This window comes from Podarcis filfolensis, assembly GCF_964270895.1.
Source record: "Podarcis filfolensis genome assembly, chromosome: 8".
NCBI lineage: Eukaryota > Metazoa > Chordata > Lepidosauria > Squamata > Lacertidae > Podarcis > Podarcis filfolensis.
In genome coordinates, this window is record NC_139611.1 from 21670071 (window position 1) to 21691570 (window position 21500).

Genomic DNA, 21500 nt, shown 5'->3' on the forward strand with positions numbered 1-21500 from the left:
GTGCAATGGATTTTGGGGGGTGTTATCACCCTAGGAAGCAGGCTCATGCTGTCAGAGGAGGTATCTGAAGATAAAGGAAGGGGAACCACTTCTATGGGTGGGAAAGCCTTGTGGGCCAACAATGCATTCACCTGCATGACCTGTGGCACTAGCCCTCGCAACTTGCAATACTGAAGATGCCTCCTTGGAACTTTTGACAGCTCAAGGGGCACCACTTTCCTATCCCTTCACATCTAGACTGAGCAAGAGACTCTCCAGCCCCACCATAGCCAGGACTTGAGGAATATGGCATGGGCCCTTTAAAAGTCCCAAGAGTCTTCCTCAGAGGGGGGTGGAGCCAGAAACACCAACCTACTTCAGCCCTCATGGGCCTCTAGACCAGGCATCCCTGACCTGCAGTCCTCCAGATATTTTGGTGTACAACTCCCATGATCCCTAGCTAACAGGACCAGTGGTCAGGGATGATGGGAATGGTAGACCAAAACATCTGGAGGGCCGAAGGTTGGGGATGCCTGCTCTAGACCACTGCTGAAGCAACATCCTAGCTTGCTCCTGTTGTGTGTTTGGCATCCATCATCGCTTTCACTGGCCCCACAGTGAGCTGACCATGGTGCTGCTTCTCCATTTCTTGGACTGTTTACGAGCTTCATCCTTTGCAGTCTAGAATAAGGTACTATTTGGGATGAATTCCCTTGGGGAATATGGGGGAGATTCAGTCCCTACAGGAAAGCATGCAGACTAATTCTTAGATTGGAGGGGACAGGACACAACCATTTCTCAAAGAGTTAGAAGGAAATTTAGAGAGGCATTGCTTCCCATGGTGTATATGCACATTTGCTTGTTGTGCCATTAGCTCTCATCAAACAGGGTTTTCAGGTTTGGGGAAACAGTACCAACAAAGTGTGCTTTAGCTAAGTTACTAGCAGAATGCATGCATATCCAATATATGGGTTATCTCTCAACCTAGCACTGTTCAACTCTTTGGGAGGGAAACCCCCCCCCCAATGTATCTCCAAATTAATCTGCTCAGCATAGGTGCCAACTCCCTGGGTGCCCAAGCACCCACAAAATTGCCCATGAAGGAGCTGGGCACCCACAAATTTCAACCCATGGTTGTGGGGCCAAGGTAGCACTTCTCCTGCTCAGATTAATTTATGGATGCCCTGTGGATGTCACCTTAATTAATTTGGGCTGTTCCCCCTTCAAATAATAATAAGAATCAGAGTGTGGTGCATTTGTGCAAAATTAGTTTAAAGTACCTTGTAAAGTCCCAGAAGTAAATAGTTCAGTGCAGGGAATCTGCTGCTACAACAACCCTAGCAGGTGGTTCACCCAGACTCTGCTTGGAAAGGAAGGATAGCTCCCTACCCCATGGTGGTGTTATTGAAGATGGGACTTACTTGCAGTGCTGCTGCCCCTAAAATGCAACTGATTATTAAAATACATTTCTTCAGCATGACTGTGGGCGAGCTGACTTATTTTCCTGCATGGAACACTACTGGCATAGTGAGTGGGGATTTAGACCCAGGCCTCCCTAGGCCTTACCCAACCCTCTAACAATTATCCCCCACTGGCAGGTTAATTGCGTCATTAATCCAGCCCATGTGACCTTCCTTCCATAGGGTTCACCAACTACATGCGCAGCCCGGCTGGGGATATCTTCAACCCAGAGCACTACCAAGTCAACCAGGACATGACTTGCCCTTTGAGTCACTACTTCATCACCTCCTCTCATAACACCTACCTCATGGGGGACCAGCTGATGTCTCAGTCCAGAGTTGACATGTACTCTTGGGTTCTGCAGTCTGGATGTCGTTGCGTTGAAGGTAAGGACCAAAAGCCCACACCCCATTGCCCACCCCCTTTTGTTAAAAAAACAACAACTCAACTGCAGAATCATTTATGTATTCCATAGATTCTCGTTTCTACCCATCATCATCCTTACAAGAGGAGATGTTCGTCCACCATAGCAGGTTTTTTGTTTTGTTTTAAATATGCTATTGGCCTGTGTAGCTCAGTATTACCTTCACTGATGGCAGCAACTCTCCAGAGTTTCAGAGAGAAATCTGTCAAATATTTAATACGGCCAAGCAACCATTAAAGAAAGTACAAAATATTAAACAATGGAAAATCGCAGCCTCAGAAGAACAAAGGTGACCAGTTAGGACAGGCATAGGCAAACTCTGGCCCTCCAGATGTTTGGGACTGCAATTCCCATCATCCCTAACTAACAGGACCAGTGGTCAGGGATGATGAGAATTGTAGTCCCAAACATCTGGAGGGCTGGAGTTTGCCTATGCCTGAGTTAGGAGCTTACCATCATAGCTGGTCTAAGAGATATTACAAAATTCAGATATCACAACATTCACCGTGCTAATGGATTTATTACAACCCCCCTCCTTAAATCTAAACCTCCTGTTTTTGTTCTTCCCCTTTGCAGTTGACTGCTGGGATGGACCAGATGGTGAGCCTATCGTCCACCATGGCTACACCCTCACCTCCAAGATCCTTTTTAAAGATGTGATTGAGACCATAAACAAATATGCCTTCGTCAAGAGCGAGTAGGTATCCGTGTGGGTGCTATGTTTTAAGAATTGGGTGCACCAAGGGGAAGATCAACCATCATCATTGTACACTGGAATGATTCATCTATTTTGTATTTGTATCTTGTTGTGATGAGGGGGAGTTCTGGGAGAGGACAGACTACCGTGTTGGGAGATGCAAGCGTATGGAAATTTGGTTTCAAGTTTCTGTGTTTTATTAAGAGCCAAGCCCACTGTCTACCCAACCACCCCAGGTCTTCATATTAAAGTCTGGCCCCATATTGTCTCCCCCCTCATCTAACTTTCCTTGCTCATCCGCCCACTTTCTCTAGTAGAATTATCCCTGTGAATTAAGGAACCAGTGGTGGAAGAGGGTTAGCTGGGCAACACTAGATTCTTGTAGGCATTATCCTTACAGCCTGAATGCATAGCCATTATCCTTAAAGCCCATGGAATGCATGGCAATTGTAGTTACCAAAGCTTCTGAGTTAAATAAATCAAGTTGGGAGACACCAGAAATCACTGTTCCCGTGGATACCAGCAGCAATGGATCTGAGCCATAAAGGTGAGGCCTAAAAGGCCTTTGTTGTCATCAGCCAGCCCTCCCCTGAAGGGCAAATTGGCATACAAAAGAGGATGTCGTACGGGCTATTGGCATCTCCCCAGGCTTCATCTTCCCAAGCTTAAATTTGCATGCAAAAGGGGAAGGGGCCTTCTAGGGTGGAATCTACACACATATTTTAAAAAAACACTGTGAAGATGCTTTATTTTAATACGTTTTGAAAAATACATTGGATTTTGCATAGCTCACTGTCGCCGTCTAGTGTCACATTTGTATATTGCACTTTACAACACATTTGAAACATTTTATTTACAGCTGTGTAGCTGAGTCCTAGGCTTGGTCATCCCGAGCTTTCTTAGCTAACTCTCGGAAGGACCCCAAGAAGCAGAGGGGGAGCCAATTTCAAGACCAGCCTATCGCTGTTCCCCTTGCTCTTTTTTCAAAGTCTCAGGAAAGCTTGGCCTAATGCGATCATGGGGATTGGGGACATGCAGCACCCCAGATTCTGCTGGGGTACAATTCCCATCAGTCTTAGCCAGCAAGGCTAATGGTCAGGGTTGATGAGAGTTTTAGTTCAGCTCCCTCTGTTTGTAAGCAAGAAGGCAGGCCAGGGGGATATTGGTGGAGCAGTGTCTTGTTTGACATAATGGACCAGAGACAGGCAAGCTCCACTGAAAACATGACTGCTTATTAGCAGGTAGCTGACAACCCAGCTGCTTGGCCTCCAAACTACAGGGTATTTTGTCAGGCAGGAGACAGAAAGTCCGAAAGTGCCATTATCCAGATGGCAGAAATGCATCCTGCTCAGATGGGATGAGATTTGCTGCCTCTGAATCTAGAGTCACTCAGATAATCAGAGAGAGAAAGTGGGGCAGGGATGCCTTCCAGATTTTTTATTTTTATTTTAACTTGTCCTGTTTGTCTGAGAATAATGGGTCTCTGTGTCAAGGTAAGTTCCTGCAGCCAGTGCTTTTGCAGTGGCTTCCAAGAGTGTGTGGAGAAGCTCTTTTATGTGACTTTCCTCTTTCTGTGCTCCCCCCGTTTCTGTGCTTTGATTCTGCAAACTTAAAGCTGTGACAGCAATTCCATCTCCTCTCACTGTGCAAGCCAGAAGGGCTCAGGATATCTTAGCAATATTTGTAGTACCCTCACCGGACTACAATGCACAGAATTAGAAGTGCTATTTTTCTAGAAAAAGAGGAGCCAGAACTCACCATGAATGCCTCCCTCGTTCTTTTAGAATGGCAATGGTGCCCACCTGAGAGGTGCTGGAACTGAGCTCTGGTGAGTTCCAGCTGGAAAAAAAAGCCCTGAGAATTAGGAACACAATAAAATATGTCTGTAACCTTATCTACAGTTGAGACTCCTAGGATGTAATGCAGGAGGCCAACTGTAGGTGGAGCCTCTTCCAATGACAAGCATTCTAGTTTTGCTGCCATCTTCCTCCTTGCTGAGTTTTAAAACGCTGTAACTGAGGAGGAGGAAGCAGACAAGCATTGCCACGCTCTGGGGCTGGGTGAGGACACTGAGGTTGATGGGGCAGTGCCCCAGCTGCCCTGCTGGACCAGATGCTACTGCCTATCTAGCTAAGCATCCTGTTCCCCACAGTGGTTAACCCAATAAGGAACCTGCAAGCAGACTGTTCAGAACTTCTGAACCTTCCTGCTGTCCCGCTCCAAATCAACTGGTATTCAGAGGTAGACTGCATCTGAACCTGGAGATTCTGTGTTGTGACTAGTTGCAACTGAGAACCTTATCCCCCATGAATTTGCTGTTTCATACTATCTAAAGTATGTACTGTTTTTAACAATGTGCTGTGCGAATTCTTTGGGAGATGGGAAGCTGTGGCAGTCAGAACTGTTACAAAACAAGTCTAAATTTCATAGTGAAGGCATACTGTCAGTGCAATCCTGAATGCATATGACTCAGAAGTAAGTCGTGGTTGCGTTCAGTGAAAAGTTTGAGGCTGTAGCTGGAAGGAGCAAGGAAGAGGAGTGTAGGGTAATGCAAAATTATTAACACTATTACTAATTTCCATAGCACAAACATGTATAAAACATACGTATGCATTGCACAGAATTTCAGTTTAAAACAAAAGAGCATAAAAAGAGTGGTTGCAGACAGCTGTTTGTTGAGCATCCATTTTGATCTATTTGCAGGGAGACTACATAACATTGGCTATTTAGTGAGCATTTGCCCTGATTTGTTTATGCGGAGGTTATTTGATGTTGCATCAACACATGTGCTTTCTCATGCTTTCCAGAGCATTTCCCCTCACTTTCCCCCATGCAAAAAGTCTGATCTTTTGGGGGAAGTGGCTTTGTTGCGCTGTCCCAATCATCTAATAATAGTGGGCCCCCGAATATGCTTGCATGTGATTGGTATCCCAACTCAACCGTAGCAACAGTCTGGAAGCAAGAAAATTCAAGCAGAATACATTAAACAAACAGAATCGTTAAAAACAGTTGATCTGCCAAGAAGGCTATAGAAACTATAAATCATTTTCTGAAGAAGGCTTGGTGAAATGACAAGTCTTTAGTTGATGCCTGAAGCTCTGTGGATTATACCAACTTGATTTCACTAGGGAGAGAGTTCAATAACTCTGGTACCGTTGCCACCACACTAAGTGCACAATTTCTTGCTGAGAGCGCCAGATATCAGTGGAAGATTGCAAAGATAGTATACACAGCTCGGTTCCTCCCACTGTACCTTCTCGGTGGATGTCCAAACAGGCATCTGTCTCACTTACCCTGTGTACACACTCCTGTTAATTCTGCACCCAGTGCCCACCCATCTCTGGTTTTGAAAGTGATGCACATGCGGCGTTAGCTGCAACCCATATCTATCCTGTGTCTATCCTATTGTTTTCTTATGAAATGCTGCATTTTGTTGCTTTCCCCCACCCCCAAACCAGCTTCAATCGAAATTGAGAAAAATGAATGACCTAGCTGTGTTCCAAGTTACTAATGTGCACAGCCTCAGGGTACGTTCCCTGTGAAGAGGTCTGACAGTTAAACCACTCTGAGAATTGTAGCTCCATGAAGGAAATAGGAGGTCTCCTGGCATCACTCAGCACCCTTAACAAACAACAGCGCCCAGAATTCTTTATTTTCTTTGGGGAGGGGGAGAAGCCATGACTGTTTAAAGTGGCATCTTCTTAGTGCTTTACATGCATCATGATGTGATTGTGGCCTAAGATTCAGCAAAGAGGGTAAACTGAGCTGGGGCAGGTACCGAGCCCCATGCCTTTTGGCCAAAAAACCCCACCTCTATTTATTTTTGTTACCTTGTGCATAGCACGCAGTGTGGACGTAGCAGGCTTAGTCGGGCATGGCCGATTTAGTGGAGATGATAACCAGTAATGGGCTGTGCTGGGCAACTGGTGTGGAATTGCCTTTCCATCATTCCATCGTCTCACCTTGAATCCACTTTTCCTCTCAAAGCTGTATGATGAGCTCCAAGCCATATGGAGCGCTTTCAGTGCCTAAGCTCAGAGAATCCAAAAATAGATACTGAAACCCCAAAGAGAGCCAGGAGATTGATTGATTGGCTTGTAAAGTCTGTCCTTTACAGTGTGGTGCCAGCGCTGTTAGACCCGGTTAATGAATCTTCCCCGGCGGGAGACTGTGGCTTTCTCTCTGTGTGTTTGTGGCTTATATTTCTAAATATAAACACCAGCAGAATTCTCAGGTTGAACAGTCAACCCCCTTGCCCCCCAACCCTGGGTTGCAGCCATTGCTTAGTCCTACTCAGAGCAGACCCTTTGGAATTAATGGAGATGACTAACTCAGGTCCATTAATGTCCGCGGATCTATTCCAAGTAGAACTTAGTTGTTTACATCCCATTCTTTCTTGGAAGTTCTCAAACTATGATCTGTGGGCTAGGGACAGGCAAATCTGTCTTTTCTGAAAATGCCCTTGGCACACTGTGTGGTGGCATAAACTGGTGGGATCTAAGAACCCAAGTACAATTTGCTGAGTTCAGGGAGCAGGGCTTCTCTCCATAACTGGTGAAATCAGACTCAATTATGCAAAAGAAAAGCACTTCCGAAATTTCTCTCACTTTGCATAATTTATACCTAATGTGAAGTTCAGGGTATTTCTTGGCTTGGAAATGCGAAAATGTTTAGCACATACACAGTACCCACTAGGGTCAAGCTGAAAGTCTGAAGGTTTTTTACTTCTGGCTGAAATCTACAGGAGGTGAAAGAAATTATCTTAAAAGTTCAGAATGCTGGTGGTGGAGATAATTTTTTGCCCTCCCCTCTTTTTGGTTGCTGCTGCCAGTTTAGCAACAGTGGTAGTCAGTGGCTAACCACTGCTATCTGCCCCCCCCCCCCCGAATGCTGAGGTCAGTGTTTTTCCAGGGCACTCTGGGGAGCTGCCTGCACTGGGAGCGGCCATTTTGTCCTCACAATGAGTTGTATCCAGCACTAGTTCTAATCAAAGTTAATGAACATGACTAATGAACATTGAATTTAATGAACTAGACTAATTATCTGGCCCATTGAGACTTGGTTGGATACAACCCTATGTCTGTGAGCAGTCTGGGAAAACAAAATGGCATCTGCTAGCTGCTTCTCACAGGGAATGTGAGAAACTTTGCCAGCAACAGGGATAGAGCTGCCCTTTCTACTGGCCATGCGGCTAGAATCCCATTTTGTCACCTTTGAATGCAAACCCTCGAAGCGTCCCTATTTTCCAGGGACATTCCTGATTTAGAGAAGCCGTCCAAGTTTCTGATTTGATCCCGGAATGTCCTGCTTTTTCTTAGAATGTCCCTGTTTTCACTGGAGAAATGTTGGAGGGTATGGAGGTATCTGACCCCTGAGCTGTCTCAAGGCAATCCTGTACAGTGGTACCTCGGGCTACATATGCTTCAGGTTACATACGCTTCAGGTTACAGACTCCGCTAACTCAGAAATAGTGCTTCCGGTTAAGAACTTTGCTTCAGGATGAGAACAGAAATTGTGTTCCGACGGCACAGCAGCAGCAGGAGGCCCCATTAGCTAAAGTGGTGCTTCAGGTTAAGAACAGTTTCAGGTTAAGTACGGACCTCCGGAACGAATTAAGTACTTAACCCGAGGTACCGCTGTATAGGGAAGTTTTTTGTGTTTTTTAAAATGTTTAATGTTTAATGGTGTTTTTATATATGTTGGAAGCTGCCCAGAATGGCTGGGGCCACCCAATAAGATGTGTGAGGCATAAATAGTGAAATTATCATTATGGAATGGGACGTCCCTATTTCCATTCTTTTAATGTTTAATGGTGTTTTTATATATGTTGGAAGCTGCCCAGAGTGGCTGGGGCCACCCAATAAGATGTGTGAGGCATAAATAGTGAAATTATCATTATGGAATGGGACGTCCCTATTTCCATCGGAGAAATGTTGCGGGGAGGTATGTGAATGGGACAGTGAAATAGCAAGGGGTGGGGAACAGGATATTTTCACTTGGCCCTTACCACTGCCTGCAGCCCTAATAGACAATTTTTAGGACAGTAGTGCAAATAACAATGCATGCATTCAGCTCAAGTGAGCAAAATGACCCAAGTGCACATTTACGAAGAAAGTGGTGAGCAGAAAACAGCCACAGAGTGTGCTAAATTCAAGCAGGTCCTTCTGTTCAAGTAGCCTGGTGGCTGATCATAAGCAGCCTGAATGCCTGTGCAGGGAATAAATTGGGCAGTATTTTCAGCTCTTTCCCCAGCCACAGTCTTATTTATGAGATGCTATCTCAGGTTTTTATCGCCTCTGAATACTCTGAGAGTCCTTTATTTGCAAGAGCATTTTTTGACTTTTTTTTGTTTTTACATTTAAGCAAAACAGGAGAGCGGAGGAAGACAAGCCACAAGGCTTGCTGCTATCATAAATGTGATAATTAAGGGATATTCAGGGTGGTCTCAGAGCCTGCCAACAAGCTGCATACAATAAACTGGCTCAGGTTTGGAGATAATGATGGGCACTGGAAGTAAAAGGAACCTGTTGCTTGCTTTGTTTATGTGATCCATTATCCAGTAGTACTGACTCTTTTAACTCATAGGAGGTAAGATGGGTACCCAGGGAGATGACTGCTAGGGTACACTGCACAGAGGAGGCTTCCGTTTGCCTTTTATCCAGCTTGGCCATTCGGACTGGTAGGTTGGAAGGCAAGGAGCCCAGCAGTAGGTGGCGCCACAGTCAATTCCTCCTCCCTGCTGAGTTCCATAAGAAGCAACACCGAGACTGTAGAGGAGGAAGCTGACAGGCAGTGCCACCCCCTGGACTGCTTATAGGTATGGAGGCAGACAGTTTGGTGGAGCAATGCCCCATTCTTCCTAACGTACCAGCCTCCACTGGTTGGGACTCAGTTTTGGGTAGAGGCAGTATGCGTGTCTCTGTTCTGTGCCCAGGCACACTGCCTTCTCTCAATCATATTGGATTTTACTCTACATCCATGTCTCCTCCATTAAAAGCAGGAAATGACCAAACAACACAAGAAAATTCCTGTTAAATCTTACCAATGGCACCATCTGGTCCAGCATCCCGTTCCCACAGTGGCCAGCCAATAGGTATTTGAAACCTTGTCATTGAACAGAAGCTTGGAAGTGGCTTTTATATAAAAGAAAACATGACATTCTGACCTACTAAGCCAGGGATAGTCAACATGGTGCTCTCTAGATGCTGTTTGACTTCCAACTCTCATCATCCCTGACCACTGGCTATTGTGGGATGGATGGGAGCTGTAACCCAACAATATCCAGAGTGTATCACATTGGCTTTCCCTGGATTGAGTGACCACCATTGTCAGAATACTCACTGGTGCAAACCGAGAACTCTCTTGTGTTTGGCATTTTGGGGCTGGAACCAGAAATGTGGCTGTGCATCTGCAGAACAGCAAGTGATTACAGAAAAAACAACCTTGGGTGTGCAACTGAACCATTTTCTCCTTGTGTGGGTTTGCTCTCCTCCTCCAAAGGTACCCTGTCATTTTGTCAATCGAGAACCACTGCAGCGTGGGGCAGCAGAAGAAGATGGCCCAGTATCTTATTGAAATCCTGGGGGACAAACTGGACCTGTCTTCCGTGAGCAATGAAGACCCCACAAAACTGCCTTCCCCAGAAAGTCTGAAAGGGAAAATATTGGTCAAGGTAAGATGTCTGCTATATATTTCGGGAAGCTATTGGTTTGTCTGTCAGCTAATACACTATATTAAGATAAAATAACCACATTTTGCATTATGGTTCCTGGGACTGAGGAGCAGGTTTGAATACAATTACAAGCCATTTTGAATCAAGGTGGTGGGTTGAACCTTTCAAAACTGCGCTGATTTTTTTGGTTTCTTAGAATTCTTAAGCAACACTGGCTATGTGACTATTACTATATGTATATACACAGAGACACACTTTTGCTTAGATTTCTTCCAATGTCTGTGTGTGAATGGAAGCCTCAGTATCAAGCCATCTTCCAGCCTGAGACTATTCCGAATTTTAAGATTCACAGTGTGTGCTTCGGCCGCTCCTCTTTGCTGTGGCTGCAGCCAGTGTAGACCCAGCGAAGGTTTGTGTGTGTCTAAATGAATAACCATGGTTGACTGTGCCTGAACTGCCAGTGTCTCTCCGGAATCCTCCTAACATCAATCAAACTCTAATGGCATGTAGCATGAAGCTTGTGAAGTTAGCCTCAGGAGAGCCAGTCGAAGTGCTGCCGTGGTAGCTTCCCCTCTCGTTACTCTCCTACGTGCCGGCCAAGCAGTCCTCATTGCCTCCTTCCTTTTGTTACGGCTAGCTGGTGAAGTTGTTGAATGGAATATCCCCTGGAGTGGTGGCAAAGGTTGTTGGTGTTATTGTTTAACTCTCTTTGCAAGCTGCCTGACATTTTGATAGACATTTGAGGGCAGCAAGTGAAGTACCCTCTGGATTTTTGGGGGGTGGTGGTGGGGTTTAGGAGGCAGTGTGTTAATATATCAAATGGAAAAAGCTTCGCCTATTGGCCAGGCTAAATGTTGGCTCAAATGTTCACAGTGCCTGAGAATGGGGGCCAATTTGGTTTTGCAGCTATGTTCACTTTGTCCATTAATAATAATAATAATAATAAATAATAACAAAAATAATTTATACCCTGCCCTCCCCAGCCAAGACTGGGCTCAGGGCGACTAACACCAGGTATAAAAACAATTGATTAAAATACAACTTAAAAACAAGATTAAAATACAACATTAAAATGCAGCCTCATTGCAGAGGTGAATTCGATTTGTGAAGCTTGAGGTAGTCTAGGCACTCCTGCAGCTCCTTACTATTTTGGGCAGAAGGGTGTCTCCGGCTGCTGTCCCCAACCTGGTGCTCCCCAGATTTCTTGGACTACAACTCCCACCAGAGCCAGCCAGCATCACCAATAGTTGGGGTGATGGGAATTGTAGTCCAAAACATTCCTGGTGTGGGGAACACTAGTCTACTGTAACTAGGACTCAGCTGGAATCTTCTCAACAGTAGCACCAATTTGGCCTTCCCATAAATCTCAGCTGATTCCCCACCCACTCTGCACCAAAGCTCTTAGATATAATGATAAGTCTCATCGTCTCTTCAGGCTTACTATAGTAAGTTTACAAGCTAAATTAAATTATAGTATCTGGGCAAGAGCTTGCAAATGAAGATGGCATTCAGTGTTATCCAAAGGTACTGGGGCTTTTGGGGGGGGGGGTTGTATGACATCCTAATAAGAAAGAGGTTGTTTAAAATTTTACTTAGGGCTGCAGCCAGGTTGCTGACAAGGATGTCCCATTGATATCATATAGCACCTCCATTGAGAGAGCTGCTCTAGCTAACACTATGCTGTTGGGTGCAGTTCAAGGGTTTTGCTTTTAGCATTTAAAACCCTAAGCAACTTAAGTCGAGGTTACCTATGGGATCACCTCACCCCATATCTGTGTGTCTAGCAATTGTTTTCCTGAGCATACCACATGCCCCAGAGGTGCACTTAGCCTGTACTTGAAAGTGGGCTTTTAAGTCTCATAGCTCCAGCCCTCTGGAATCAATTACAAGCTGAAATTTGGTGCTCAGCATCCTGATGTTTAGGCAATCACTGATCCCCACCACCCCATTTTGTGACCCAGTCATTTGTGAAATACTAATTGTGCATTCCAAGGAATTGTTTATAGTATGTAGGAATGTTTTTTCATTCTTTTGGGGAAGGTTGTAATATTTCTATTTCATCTCCTTGTACACCACGTTGGCTGTGAAGCCGTTTATAAATTTGTAAAACAAATAACCCATCACAAATGCCAAAGACGTTTTTAGATGCAGAGCAGAAGCAAAACAAAAGGTCTCTAAACTATCAAACACTATATGCTTTGCATCACTGTGGGAGGGCTGTTTGAGACGGATATGAGCTGTGATGTTACCTGGAAGAAGCTAGCCCTGAAATAGAAGGCTGTGGCCTTTAAGGTATGAAACAAAGACTCAAAGTACAGACGCAGGTCTTTTTCACATCTACTCTGCTGCCAACACAAGTTCTTATGCAGGTTCTAGCTGTCGTGAGTCCTCCCTGCAAAATAAAATCTTGGGAACTGTACCTTAGCAGAGCCCTGGTTTGGAGAGTGTGGGTATGTACATGGAATTCATATTGTTGCCCCAAGATACATGCATAAGAGGCTAATAAGCCCTCTGACATTCTGAGCACATAGTGACACTGTCATGCTAACAGAGGAGAATTTCTCTTTTTTATATAGCCTTAACTATGCCCTGTTAGTCATGGTTATCTATTTTTTTCCAAAGCAAAAAATATATATGGAGCATTCAAATCAAAATACTTGACAAACCTGAATATTTCACAGCACAGGTTAATTTTCAGGCAAAACCTTTTTTTAGCAGGCACTCAACTGTAAAATCAATTGCTGACAGACATTATAGAAGCTCCTCCCATTGAACCTCCCCACGCCCATATAAAAAAATTCGACCAGCAACAGAGGGTCAGCATTGCTGGTTACAGCCCTGGAGTCTTAAAAAAAAAAAAGTAATGGCCCCAAACCTGATGGATCTGTTTGTCTGTCATTTGTCAGGCTTTATCCATAGGTGGCACTGTGGGTTAAACCACAGAGCCTAGGACTTGCCAATTAGAAGGTTGGTGGTTCGAATCCCGAGCTCTTGTTGCTCGGTCCCTGCTCCTGCCAACCTAGCAGTTCAAAAGCACTTCAAAGTGCAAGTAGATAAATAGGTACCGCTCCGGCGGGAAGGTAAACGGCGTTTCTGTGCACCGCTCTGGTTCACCAGAAGCGGCTTAGTCATGCTGGCCACATGACCCAGAAGCTGTACGTCGGCTCCCTCAGCCAATAAAGCGAGATGAGCGCCGCAACCCCAGAGTCGGTCACGACTGGACCTAATGGTCAGGGGTCCCTTTACCTTTATCCACTGTGAGAGGCTATTATGACTTAAGATGTTATCCGACTGTGCCAAAAGGAATCATAGAATTGTAGTGTTGGAAAGGGACCCCAAGGGTTATCCATCCCAACCCTTTTCAATGCAGGCAATTCAGCTAAAGCAGGCATGACCGATGGCCACCCACCCTCTGCTTAAAAGCCTCCAAGGAAGGAGGAGAGTCCACAACCTCCCAAGGAAGACTTTTCCACTGTTGAACAGCTCTTACTATCTGAAAGTTTTTCCTGATGTTTAGTCGGAATCTCCTTTCTTGTAACTCGAAGCCATTGGTTTGAGTCCTATGCTCCAGAGCAGGAGAAAACAAGCTTGCTTCAAACTTATAGCTCTTATAAGAAAACTTGGAGCTTTTTTTTTTTTTAAGTAGCAGTAGTAGTAGTAGTAGTAAATAATAATAATAACAACAACAACGCCTGTAATAACACCACCACCCCATAGTGAATGGGGAGGCACACAACTTAGTTTCTTTTAACTGAGATTTGGTCCTGGATCAAATTGGTCAGCCTCCCAAGACAGAATCGGATTGTTATCCTTAGTGCCGAATTGAGGTCTAAAATGAATCTTGTGGTCAGTGCATACTCTTACTGGGAGGACGTGGGTGGCGCCGTGGTTTAAACCACTGAGCCTCTTGGGCTTGCCGATCAGAAGGTTGGTGGTTCGAATCCCCGTGACAGAGTGAGCTCCCGTTGCTCTGTCCCAGCTCCTGCCAACCTAGCAGTTTGCAAGCATGCCAGTGCAAGTAGATAAATAGGTACCGCTCCAGCGGGAAGGTAAATGGCATTTCTGTGCACTCTGGCTTCCGTCACGGTGTTCCGTTGCTCCAGAAGTGGTTTAGTCATGCTGGCCCTATGACCCAGAAAGTTGTCTGTGGACAAACGCTGGTCCCCTCGGCCTGAAAGCGAGATGAGCACCACAACCCCATAGTCACCTTCAACTGGACTTAACCGTCCAGCGGTCCTTTACCTTTACTTTTACATTACTGGGAATGGATTTTCATCATAAGGACATAAGAAAAGGCTGCTGGATCAGGCCAATGGCCCATCTAGTGCAGCATCTGTCCCTATAGTGGCCAGTCAAGTGCCTATAGAAAGCCGGCAAGTAGGAGCTGAGTGCATCAGCACTCTCCCCTCTTGTGATTCCCAGGCACGGATATACTCAGAGGCTTGCTGCCTATGGTAGTGGAGGCAGAACACAGCCACTTTGGCTGGTAGGGACAGGACTGTGGGATATGTGGCCCACCAGATATTGCTGGACTGAAACATGTGTGTCATCTCAGCCCACTTAGCATGCTGGTTGGGGCTGGTTGGGACATCAAGGACATCAAGATTCTGCACCTGTGCTCTCTATTCTCCCTGTGTATACCACACAGAGCTTGACATTGTTCAGTTAACTTTCACCAAGCATTTTCATCCAGTCTGCTCCTGGCGGTGGCCATTTATAGACGATTGAATTTTCAAGTGCGAGAGATCAATGGCAGCTCTCTTGAAGAAATTCTCCCATCTTTGAAGCGATTCATTTAGATGGAGCTTCTGATAAGTACCTGGGATGATTCTTCACTCATAATGGATAACCCAGCACCTCAGGTCGTTCAGCCCTTTTTTAAAGGATTTGGTGGCTGTGAAGATTATCAGTCAATAAATATATATTACCCTGCCTGCTTTGGACTCCTCCATTTTGAGGCATTGGTATCAAAGCAACCTGGGCCTTGGTCGAAGTTTTGGCTCTTCAAAATGACACAAACATTATTAGAAGATGTTGCTTTTTTGGTGCCCAAATGGAGCAGCTATAAATTATGTTCTGCCCAAACTGTGGCATGCTTACTTGACAGGGTTGTGGTAAAGATGAAATAAGGGAGATGGACTTATCTGAGTGTACTACCCTGAGCTCCTTAAAAAAGGTAAAGGTACCCCTGACTAACAGGTCCAGTCGTGACCAACTCTAGGGTTGTGCGCTCATCTCGCTCAAGAGGCCGGGAGCCGGTGCTTGTCTGAAGACAGCTTCCAGGTCACATGGCCAGCGTGACGAAGCCGCAGCTGGCGAGCCAGCACCAGCGCAGCACACGGAACGCCGTTTACCTTCCCGCTGGAGAGCGGTCCCTATTTATCTACTTGCACTTTGATGTGCTTTCGAACTGCTAGGTGGGCAGGAGCTGGGACTGAGCAACGGGAGCTCACCCCGTCACGGGGATTCGAACCGCCGACCTTTCGATCAGCAAGTCCTAGGCTCTGTGGTTTAACCCACAGCGCCACCCGCGTCCCTTACCCTGAGCTCCTTAAATGGACCCTGAGCTCCTTAAATGGAATAAAAATGCAAGAAATGAATCTGTGCATGTATCTTTCTGTGATTTTTTTTTTTTAATGCTCACTTGGCTAAGATGCCATCAATACAGTGCTTTGTATTGATTCTTATTTCTAGTTTGTGCAGCTTAATTATGCTTTTGCCTCCCAGGGGAAGAAACTTCCAGCTAACATTAGCGAAGATGTAGAGGAAGGAGAAGTGTCTGATGAGGACAGCGCCGATGAGATGGAAGATGACTGTAAACTGATGAATGGAGACGTAAGTATTGCAATGCAGAAGGGGGCCCTTAATGCAAAAGTTGGTGCAGAGTGGAGTTGGGACTGATCTAATGAATAACATTTACCAGTGTTAAAACTGAGTAAAGGTGTTTCTGTAGGAATTGGGGTGGGGTACTTCGTTAGCTGTGAAGAACACCCCACCCTTTTATGGTGGGGTGTTCTTCACCCCCTAAAATCATAGAACTGTAGAGTTGGAAGGGACCATGAGGGTCATCTAGTCCAACCACCTGAAATGTAGGGAAACTATTGCTCAAACCCATGACCCTGGGATCAAGAGTCTCATGCTCTACCGACTGAGCTATCCACAGGGATAAATGGCATGCCCTACTGAAACACCCCACACATCTTACCCCACAAGAACCCTCTTCACAGACACATCACCCCAGATTTAACACACACACACACACACACACACACACACACACACAGCCTCCCCCTCCAGAAGATTTGCTAGGAGGAAAGTGGTGTTCTCTTCCAGAGTTTTTTCTCATGGTGATCCACGGCTGTAGATCACGGTGAAAGAGATTTACTGTGGCAATATATCCCTGTGAACCACATAGCCAGTCAAACACTCAAGCCACTAGCCCATACTACCTGCCCACTTTGCACTGTGCCACCGCTGTGCTCCTATCCAAAGTAAAGAGGCAATGTGGTGTAGTGGTTTGATCATGGGCCTGGTAAAACATATGGCATGTGCTTGACGGGAATACACTGTGGCAGGCGGGGGTTTTTTTCTAGAGCAGAAAAGAGCCTGCATGTGTTTAGGCGTTATGATCTTAGCAGGAGGATCTAGCAATATGGTAAGCCTCTGATGCTTCAAAAAGAAGTACAGAACCAGGACAATTGTGGGGAATCTTTGACGGTCCCAGGCTCCCCATCTTTCCCATATAGCAGGCATAGGCAAACTCCAAATGTTTTGGGACTACAACACCCATCATCCCTAGCTAACAGGACCAGTGGTCAGGGATGATGGGAGTTGTAGTCCCAAAACATTTGGAGTTTGCCTATGCTTGCTATATAGATTTGGGCCTGAAAGACCAAGGAGAAAAGTGTGGGCAGGAGCATGGAGGTTAAGTTGTGAGCCAGCAGAATTGGTGGTGTTCCCCAGCTTCCATTGCTGGTAACTGGGCAGGCCTGTTAAGCTTCCAGTTTCCCTGCTTTGTGGAGCTTGAGCTAATAGGAGATAACTTTAATTCTGATCTTAAACAGGCAGGTATGTGGTTTTTTTGTGTTTTGTTTTTTTTTGTAAAATCATCGAATACCGTTTTTTGAAGCAGGCGGCATTGGAGAAAATGATGGAGTTTTGGTAGTACTTTTACTCTTGGTTTTTTTTCTTCCAGATTTGCTATCTCTTATCCTCACCTTCTTATTGCTACATTCCTCTTGTTTTTACCTTTATCCATTCAGCAGAATAACAAAGAAAGGCATTTCCTGGACTGCTAAAGGTTGCAGGTTAAGGACTGCCTGTTTGAATGCTTGCATTTTTCAGAAGAAAAACAATAATTTGCCACAGATATTTTAAAAAGGGTTCCATTCTACTGTCTCCTTGACATGCTGTTTTTCCTATGTGGTGGATTTCTTTGGTTTTTTTTGTGGGGGGAGGGCTATTCAAAGGTGCAGTGATAACAGTCCAGGAAAAGTTTTGCCTCTTGGTTCTCCTGAGTGTTTCTTTGGAGGACAAACTTTTTAGACCTGCGCTGTACTGGAGGTGGGGGCTTCTTTTAGACCTTGTCAACCCAGCTATCAGTTCTTTTGTGATGTCTGACGTTCCCTCTGATGACTTTTTGTCTCCTTTTCTTTCCTGACCCATTGCACCCTTTCAAAGTGGAAGGTATGGTAAAAGCAGATTGTCGGTCATAGAGTTATAGCCTGCTTAGCTTTGAAGCAGTGTAGAAAATTGCTGCGTTACCAAACCACAGTTGTGCTGAAACGGGGGTGGGGTGGGTGACAGAGATACTGGGTGGTGGTGTTGTGGTCCTATCACATTGGAACATTAAAATGCTCAGCAAAACTATGAAACTCAAATTGTGCTAAATCCAAACAAAACACGCACCTGTTCCTGATCGGAGACCGGTTAAAACTCAGGCCATCGTTCTGTCTCACACAGGTGCACTTTGTTTAAATATTATTTATTCCAACCATTAATAGACTGCTTAATAACAATGGTTGCTAAGTGGTGTACAAGCGGCTTTATAACAATGATAATAAAAATCAGTTTAAACTATAATATCAGAATTCAGTTTAAAATGCCTGGTGGTATCAAAAGAAACATTTTCAATAGATGCCAGATGTTTGCCAGGGAAGGGGTTGCTGGCTGACCTATAGTGGAAGGAAGTTCCATAAGACTGGGGCCACAAACTTGGACAAATGGCTGCTGGTGGATACGAGCCACACATCTGAGCAATGGGCTCACATCCTGTACGAACTGATAACTGTTCTTGGCAGTACAAAGTGCTTGCAGGAGGCGTTCCAAGTCATACAAATCTGGAAGAAAGAAGCCTGGCCATAAACATGATCAGGACCATGAACGATGGAAGGTTCAAGATGGATGAAAGGAAGTCCTTCTTCATGCAGTGCATAGTTAAATGGTGGGAGTCGCACAGACCAGGAAGCAGCAATAGCCACCAACTTTTGGATGGCTTTAAAAGAAGACTGGAGGGTAGAGCTATCAAAGGCTGCAACCTGTGATCTAGCAGGGTATTCCTATGTTCTTATGGTGCATGTGGAAGGGTGGGCATAGCCAGGCCAAGTACTTCAGCACCAGGGCAAGGGACCTGTGGCCATCTAAATGTTGCTGGGCTAGAATCCCCATGATTCTTGACTATTGGCCATGCTGGGCTCATAAGAGCTGCAGTCGAGCAACATCGGGAGGACCACAGCTTCTCCATCCTTGGCTTAAAGTTCCAGTTACGGACTGGAAACTGGTGACACAAGAGCCTCCAAGACGGACCTGCTCCTAGAACAGGAGCCTTCTGGAGAGCTTCCCCACTGCTTAGCATCAGGACCTCCTCCTTCTGGACAGCTCCCTTTGCCTGGCTTGCAAGGCTGCAACTGTGTGAGGAACCCCCTCCCAGGTTGCTCACTAGGCTAAAAATGCCAGCATGAGGTTCAAGCCCTAGAAGCAACGGGAGTAGAAAGTAATTTTGTCTGTTTTCTCAATAGCTTGCGCAAACATTATAGAAAATCAATACTTAACCCAATTGAATCTGTTGCCGTTTGCCTGCTGCGAATCTTCCTGGGCTTCACTCAAGCACCAGCCTTTAGCGAGGAGAGGAGATGAAATTTCATTTTCCTTTCTCCCCTTCCCCCCCCCCCCCCACAGAAAAAGAAAAGAAAAAGTCTTGGAGGAAAGTTGGGAAGGCGAAACTAAGAGAGGAGAAATCTTCATTCCTTCTGAAGGGGCCCATCTGTATTGTATTAATGTTTCCTTTTGATTTTGTTTAAATTATATTTTTAAAAAAAGTCGGAGCAGGGACCTTCACTTTGTGTTGCATCTTTGTCTTCATTAGCTTTCAATTTGTTTCATCTGCTTTAAAAGGAGAAAAAAGCAAACAAACCAAAACTTTCTGCAAGCAACATCTGGGTTTCCAGATGCGTTTGACGGGCCCTGCTCTTGAACGGCACTTTGAAAGCACGGAAACTGACAGCTGGTATTTTGATACCATTAATCCCCATTTGGTGGCTAATTAAGAAAGCATAGGCTGTGTTCTTCTGAAGGTGCAAGTTGCTTGGAAGTTAGAGCCAACAGGTAGGAAAGATGCACACATATTCCTACTGTGCATCATATGCCATTTAACCCTCTTCCAAGGAAGCCGAAAACCAGGCAGTTTTATGAGGTCGTTTTCTACCCTGCACAACTTCCAGTGTAGTAGAAAATCAACACTGGGTAAAATGAAACTGATAAATACAGTTTATGGTATATTTTTTCTAGCCAAAGTCAATTCACACATGTTTCAGGATTGTAAAGTGTCCGAAAACAAAGCCATGTGTGTAGTGTCAGGAGAAGGGCACTAGAATTCCTTGCCTGGGTTGATTTGGGCTCAAAACACCACATCAGACTCTATATTTTACCCCAGTAAGTTAACATTGCCTGTTTTTCTTCATTGTTTCTTTTTAAGCATATACTCCATTTGGAAGATTCACTTGGTTTTCTTGGCATTTTTGTGTGTGGGGTTTTTTTTTTTTTTTATTATTATTATTATTATTATTATTATTATTATTATTATTTGCAGAGTGAAAACTGTGCCTGAAATTTGGGGGCCTGGCTCACTGCTGGGCAGATATCAGTAAAGTAAGAGAATGACATTTCTGAATGAATTCTGCAGTGAAAAGTGATCCCAGGGTGGCTTCCAACCCTGTTTTCGTGGGGAAAGTTTTAATGCATAATCTACAAAGAAGCTCCAGAAATAGACCAGAATATATAACAGTACTATGCTTTTAGAAGATACTTTTTTTCTGAGAGCTCAAAGCATTCCCCATATGATTCTGTCTCTCACTCTCTCTTTGTGGACAAAAATACAAGTTTCTATTTATTACATGTGGGACCTGCTGCAAGAAAGTTGCTGTGTGGAGTGTCCCTGTTTGATATTGCGGCCAGCTGGCTCTGCCCATATCCAGGACACTCCATTCTGTTCCCCTGCTTGGTATCCCATTCTCCGTCCCAGCAGACATTCATCATTCTGTGACCACAGAGCATGCACAGTTTTTATTGGCTGTTCCACCCCCCCAAAAAAAAGAGTTTCTGTACTTTTGGAAAGTTTGGAGCTCCTCCAAGCATACTGAGCATCCCTTTTGTTTCTCAATAACCCTGTTTGGGCTACACAGCCAGCATATCTCATAATTTGAGTTTGCTCTTAATACATCTAAGTGGAGTCTGTTTGTTTCAGATCCCACTTACATGTATTAAGAGAAAACTCAAATGTTGGAGTGCTGCTGTTCATTGAGCTAGCCATGTCATTTTAAAGATCCCATTCCATTCCCCTTCCCCATTTTCACCGCCCCATTTCTCAACATCATCTGACAATTGAACAACCTCATTCCTCACTGGACTGGGTTTGTTTTATAGTGGGGGAAGGGTGCTTATGTACATGTGTGTTCTCTTACATTCTTTTTCTAAAGATTTTTGGTACTACTTCAAACCTCAAGGGTTCCCACAAGCCTTCTAATACCTCCTCCTCATAAATGGATAGAGCTGTTGTCTTTGCGTAAGGATCCTCAAGGTGGTGGTTAATATATTGGATGAGACATACTTGGGCCACTTTCCTGTCTAAAACAAATATTGTGCATGTGGAGTGTTTTGATCGCTCTGGAGATGCTATCTAAATACAGTGGTACCTCGGGTTCTGGAATTCTGTTCTTAACCTGAAACTGTTCTTAACCTGAGTTACCACTTTAGCTAATGGGGCCTCCCAT

At 44.9% G+C, this 21500-nt stretch overlaps 1 protein-coding gene across 1 annotated transcript in view; it reads left to right on the forward strand.

Moving 5' to 3' along the window:
- PLCH2 (phospholipase C eta 2) overlaps nt 1-21500 on the forward strand; it is a 118737-nt gene that overhangs the window by 36614 nt on the left and 60623 nt on the right. The window contains exons 7-10 of the mRNA XM_083629049.1: nt 1623-1826; nt 2441-2561; nt 10062-10233; nt 15961-16068. Coding sequence (XP_083485175.1) covers nt 1623-1826; nt 2441-2561; nt 10062-10233; nt 15961-16068 — 605 coding nt within the window. The remainder of the gene's footprint in view (nt 1-1622; nt 1827-2440; nt 2562-10061; nt 10234-15960; nt 16069-21500) is intronic.